The 6,000-nt window shown below is 57.7% G+C and overlaps 1 protein-coding gene across 1 annotated transcript in view; it reads left to right on the top strand.

The window, feature by feature from the left end:
• The window catches only part of GRIP2 (glutamate receptor interacting protein 2), a 42,809-nt gene that overhangs the window by 26,026 nt on the left and 10,783 nt on the right, over positions 1-6,000 (top strand). Inside the window, exons 14-18 of the mRNA XM_039254961.1 lie at positions 720-800; positions 2,589-2,655; positions 2,748-2,893; positions 3,678-3,822; positions 5,830-5,969. Coding sequence (XP_039110892.1) covers positions 720-800; positions 2,589-2,655; positions 2,748-2,893; positions 3,678-3,822; positions 5,830-5,969 — 579 coding nt within the window. The remainder of the gene's footprint in view (positions 1-719; positions 801-2,588; positions 2,656-2,747; positions 2,894-3,677; positions 3,823-5,829; positions 5,970-6,000) is intronic.

Below are 6,000 nucleotides of genomic sequence, written 5' to 3'. Positions count from 1 at the left end.
CTCCCGATACCCCCCCCCCCCGCCAGCCCCCTTGCAGGGATCCTGCTCCCTGGACATTTGCTGCATGTACCTGAGCACCAGAACCAGGAAGGCTCTGGCCGGGGAGGCAGGAATTTCACATACCAGTGTGAGGGTGGATGGGGGATTTTTGTAACCAAAACAGGACCACAGGAGGGCAGAGGGGGTGCTAAAAATATTCCATGCCCCTCTGCGGAGCTTGGGCAAAGAACCCCAAACAAAAACTCAGATAGACATGCTGGCCTGGTGATTTTGACCTTCTGTGACTTCAGACCCTCCCTCCCACCACCCATCCTCAGTTTCCCCAACTGTGAAGTAGTGAATAGGGTCCTACTACAGTGAATATTGTTGAGTTAGATGAGATAAATTGCATGGAAACTTTAAGGCCTGGCGCCTAGCAGGTGCTTGGTGAATTGCTGCTCGGTCTGAACTGGGCTGAGTTAGGCTGTAGGGAACCCTTTGACTGGCAGTCATGGGGCCCGGGTGCCGACCCCGAATCTGCTCTGACCAGATGGGTTGTCTTGGGCAAATGCCAGCTTGCCACGCCTTGGTTTCCTCATCTGTCAGGTGGGAGAAGCAGGGTGGGGCTGGGACGGGGCATTTTTGCAGTAGCTCCCAGCTGGCCTAGAACGGGTTGGGGCCCGGGGCTCCTGAGTCTTCTCCCTCAGGCCTGACGTGAGTCCTTGTGTGTTTGCACGCAGAGTCCGTCATCCCGAGCAGCGGCACCTTCCACGTGAAGCTGCCCAAGCGGCGTGGAGTGGAGCTGGGCATCACCATTGGCTGTGAGTCCCTCCCTGCCCCGAGCCTGCAAAGGAAAGCACGCACCCCCAACCTGGGAGAGGGGGTGCTCCCAGGGGGCTGGCTGGGGCTCAGCTGCATGTCCTGGGGAGACTCCCCAGCTACTAGAAGCATCAGTTTCCCACTTTGAACAATGGGGGTTTCCTGGACGTCTGGGTCTCCGGGTGGGATTGAGTGGCTGGTGAGGCACCAAACACCTGGGCCAGGTTGTTTTGCCTCCATGTGCCCAGGGCCCCCGAAGAGACCTAGAACACAGTAGGAGCCGCATTTGTGTTTGTCAGAGGAGCCAACGTGGGTGGACACACTCCCGTGGCTCCGTCTCGCTCGGAGTGGAAGCTGAAGTCCTCAGGGTAGATGAGGGCCTTTGCGATCTGGTCCTTGTGATCTGTGGCTTCATGTCCCGCCATCCCTCCATCATGCCCCTCCAGCCACTGCTGGCCTCCTGCCTGATCCTTGAACACACCGCTCCTCCCAGCCGGGGGCTGGAGACACCTCCACCTGGCCGTAGCATGGCTGTCCCCTCTGCCCTGCTGAGGTAACCTCCTGGCGGGTGTCCACGCTGGCCAGGGCAGCACACACATGGGTGGGCTGACCCCAGGTCAGGCAAGGGGTACTCCCACATCATTCCCCAGGGAGGTTCAGGGAGCCTCAGAGAACAGAAGAGCAGGACTGCAGCCCCCATGGGAAATGATCCTCAGTCCCCACCCTGGGCTCGATAGAGGGTGACTGCAGCTCCTTCCTCCCCGACTCCACAGTCAATGGAGCTGAGAGCTGAAGCACTCTGGGAGGGGAGAAGCTGCTTGCAGCCCAGGAACCTCTGGGTAGGGCTGCCAGAGACAGTTGCACAAGTTGTACATGACACAAGGATACCAATTTGAGGTAGACTTATAATTTTATTACCTCAATTTGAAGGGGTGCTTTTGTGTCATCTGCAAAGATGCCACATGGGTTAGAAGGGGCTCATACCACCTAGGGAAAACCCATTAGCCCAGATGAATTCTTTCTGCAAGAAAACTGAGCTCTTCATGCAACACCCATTGTCTTAGGTTGCATCCCCCTAGAAAGAGCTGCTTAGACAGAATTTACTGAGTTTACTGAGAGGGGCGTTGGAGTCAACACCTGTGTGTGGTGAAGGGTATGGGACTGGGCAGCTGGAGGAGCTGGGTTGTGATGTAGCCGCAGTAGGTGGCTCAGCCAATCCATGGAGAGCTCTAGGGCCAGGGAGGCTTTGACAGTGTCCTCAGTGAGGCTGGGAGCCAGGCCTTTGCACCTCTGTTGGACCAGGCTGCACCCAGGAGCCGAACATACTTGGATGAGGCTGTTCTCTTGGCCAAAGGCAGTTCCCAGAGAGGGAGCCCTGTGGGCCATTCAGCCAGCACTCCCTGCAGATGAGAGAAGGCAGGACTCTGTGTGGAAGGCTCACCCAGTCCCTGGGTCCCGGCCCTGTGCCCGGTGGGGGTGCCAGGCCCTGAAGGAGCTCACGGCTTGCAGGGGGAGGAGCTGAGCAGGAGGGAAAGGGGCTGACGTGGATTGAGCGCCTGCTGTGTGCCAGGATCCATGTTAGGCTTTGCCTTGTCTACTTCAATCTCATGACATCTCTGTGAGTTCAGTGGCATCACCTCCATCTTACGGAGGGGAAACTGAGGCTGATTTGCTCATGGTCACCCGGACAGGAGGCAGTGGGAGCAGGACATGCTCTTACTCCTGGCCCCTCCAAGCCCCCTGAGGCTGAGGGGGTCAAAGGTCAGACTCGTGGCTCCTTTCCCCGCCAGCGGCCAGCAGGAAGCGAGGAGAGCCCCTGATCATCTCGGACATCAAGAAGGGCAGCGTGGCACACAGGTAGGGCTGGCCCTGGGCACAGGGCAGGGGGAGCGGTCCAGGCAGAGTAGCATGTGCCAGCCTCTTCCTGTCGCTGACGCCTGCTCCTGCAGGACTGGCACCCTGGAGCCGGGTGACAAGCTTCTGGCCATCGACAACGTCCGCTTGGACAACTGCCCCATGGAGGACGCCGTGCAGATCCTGCAGCAGTGCGAGGACCTGGTGAAGCTGAAGATCCGGAAGGACGAGGACAACTCCGGTACGGCCCTGGCCCGGCCCCGCCGCCTCTGGATCCGCCGCTGGACGACGGGTTCCCCTCTTGCAGTGTGGGGCTCCCGCTGGCTGAGGAGGGTGCTGGTGGAGGCGCCTTGAATGAACAGGTGCAGGGAGGGGCCCCAGCACAGCGGGAAAAGCCGGATGGATCCTCCATGCCCAGCACAAAGGGGACCCCCAGGGGGCAGCAGTGAGCAGATGAGTGGGCGGGGCAGGGATCAGCCCTCACCAGAGGGGGTGTGTGTGTGTGTGTATGTGTGTGTGTATGTGTGTGTGTGTGACCAAGTAAAGGCTGTGAACTCTGACACCTCTGGGGCCACACAGGTGACAGAAGCGAGTGAACTGGACAGAAGGTAAGAAAAATGTATGCAGGCTGGGGGGGGCAATAGGGAGGGGTGAGGCTTGTGGTCCCTGGAGAGCCAACCCCTTATTCCTTGTTCAGAGAGGCAACTCCTACCCTGGGAAGGACAGCCTCTTGTATGCAAAACTCCTTCTTCTAATTTTCCTCTTTTAAAAAGAGCTGGAAATCTGGTTTCTTTGTATCCTCGTTGTTATTTTGTGTTATGTGTGGGATCTGTAGTTTAGAGTGTGGGGTTCATGGTGTTTGGGTGCAGGAAGGCACCCACTCAAGGTCACAGCAGGAGTGAATGGGTGAATTAAGGAAGGAGGGAGTGGGAGAGAGTGAGGACACCACGTGTTGGGGGCTGGGGGTGTCCAGCTCCTGGGGCCTGCCCCACTGCACCCTGGCCTGATGGGTGCCGCCTTTGCAGACGAGCAGGAGACCACGGGTGCCATCAGCTACACGGTGGAACTGAAACGTTACGGGGGCCCCCTGGGTATCACCATCTCGGGCACAGAGGAGCCTTTTGACCCCATTGTCATCTCAGGCCTCACCAAGCGTGGTCTGGCTGAGAGGTGAGCTGGCGTTCCAGGGGGACACATGGGGCGGGCCCTGGGACCCTCACGGGGCAGGAGCTGGGCTTTGGAAACAGCTGAAGTGGATTATGACCTTGGTTCCAATGCCGACGTTCTGTCGGACATCAGGCCTTTCCCTTCCCTCTCTGAGCCTTGGCTTCACAGAGGCAGACCAGCCCCCCTGGCCGACCTTTCTGGCTTCAGAAGTGCCAGATAAATGTGTGCCAACTCTCTTCTCTCTCCCAACCTGGAGATTCCTGGAGATTTCTGGAAACTCAGTATTGTGAGCCTTTTTGGAGCACCTGCTGTGTACCTTCAATCCTGGCACAGCGTGGGGCTTTTCCGCCAGCATTAGGGGCCCCCCTGCGGTCCTCTTCTCTGGGGAAGGTGCCAGAAAGACGGTGTTGCCCAGGCTGTCCAGACTGCAGGGAGCAGGTGAATCTGGCGCCCAGAAGTGGGACAAGGCCCCACAGGGGTCCCAGGGAGGCGATCCCAGTCTGGGTGAGATGCAGCTTTTCTCCAGACACTGAGAGGGAGAGACCGGTCCGGCCTGGAGGGGGCAGGCTGGGCCACTGGAGGAGGGTGAAGAGCAGAGGAACCGATGGCAATGAGAGGTGGCAGTGGGGTGGAGGGGGCCTGGGGTCAGGGGATGGCTCCCTGTGGGTGTCCCTGCTCCTGGAGCGCCCCCTGCTGGCCCATCGCAGAGGCTCCTGTGGACAATTCCCACCTTAAGTGTGTTCACCTACCCCCACGTTTACTGGGTACCTCCTGTGTGCCAGCTCATTCTGGGCATCGGGGATGCAACAGACAGTCCCCCGTGTCCTCACCGGGCTGATCTAGCTGAGGGCTGTCCAATTGCAGTGTAACGTGAGCCACACATTTAATTATCAACTTTCCAAGTAGCTATGTTAGAAAAATAGATAGAGACAAAATGTATTTATTTCAGCACGTAATCAATACAGAAATTAGTAACGAGATATTTTACATTCTTTTTTAAAAATTGTGTCTTCAGAATCTGGTGTGTATTTTTCATAGTCAAGGCATCTCAGTGTGGGAAAGCCACGTTTCGGGGCCCCAGAGCCACAGGCAGCTGGTGTCTGTCAAACAGGACTGACAACTCTGACCCCCCTCACTCAGCGCACCACCCCCCGACTTACTCAGTCCCCTGGGCTCCTGGGGACCTTGGTGGGCAGTGCTGGACCTGAGGGCACACTGGGGCTTGACCCCTGGTGAACCCCCTCCTGGGGGCAGCATCTGCATTTGGGCATCCCCTGCCTTGTCCTCCACCCCCCCGCCCCAGCCCCACCCAGGTCAGGTGCTTTCTCAGCATCCACTGCAGCTTTCTTGCTGCTCTCAGTCCTGGCTGTTCCTCACAGTCTCTCTCCCCAGCCCGATCGCCAGGAGTACCATTTAATTGGCCAGGGGTGGGTTCCTGCCATCTGCATTTTTAGAAAAGGTCCTCAGGTCATTCTCATGATGTATAGGCAGAAACCCACTGGGCCAGAGCAGTGCTCCTGCCTGGCGTTATCAGCCCATTGCATCCCCTTGTGAAGTCACCTGGGCACCCTATGCTCATGCGCTAGGTGAGGAAACTGAGGCCCAGGGAGAGGGAAAGGCTATTCCTGGGTTTCTGCTGGAGAGAAGCCTGAATCCCTTCCACCACCCATCTTTTAATTAGAAGTAGGTAAAGTAAGTTTATCATTCCCATATACAGGCCACGGATCATGTAGCTAGTATTTGACAGCTGCTAGGCAGGATTCAAAACATGCTCAGAATTCATGCCAGACACTGGTTCCAGAAACTACCTTTAGAGTCAGGCAGGCCTCCTGAATTCTAGACTTGATATCTCTATTAATGGCACCAGAGATCACACTTGGTTTTTGTTGCAGCTGGGTTCAACTGAGGTCAGTCAGGCCCGTGCCTTGGGGTTCCCGAGTTCCCTGAGGGCAGACCCCCACTCCGAAGCCTTGGCTGTCTCTCATTCCCTGACCCGTGCCCCCTCCCCAGGACTGGCGCTATCCACGTTGGGGATCGGATCCTGGCCATCAACAGCGTTAGCCTCAAGGGCCGGCCTCTGAGTGAGGCCATCCACCTGCTGCAGGTGGCTGGCGAGACAGTCACACTGAAGATCAAGAAGCAGCTAGACCGTGAGCCTCACCCCACCACCTGGGGGCCCTC

This window comes from Hyaena hyaena, unplaced genomic scaffold (genome assembly GCF_003009895.1).
Source record: "Hyaena hyaena isolate Hyena2069 unplaced genomic scaffold, ASM300989v1 scaffold_501, whole genome shotgun sequence".
NCBI classification, from domain to species: Eukaryota; Metazoa; Chordata; class Mammalia; order Carnivora; family Hyaenidae; genus Hyaena; species Hyaena hyaena.
The sequence above is the reverse complement of the archived record's forward strand: the minus strand, read 5'-3'. Positions and strand labels throughout refer to the sequence as shown.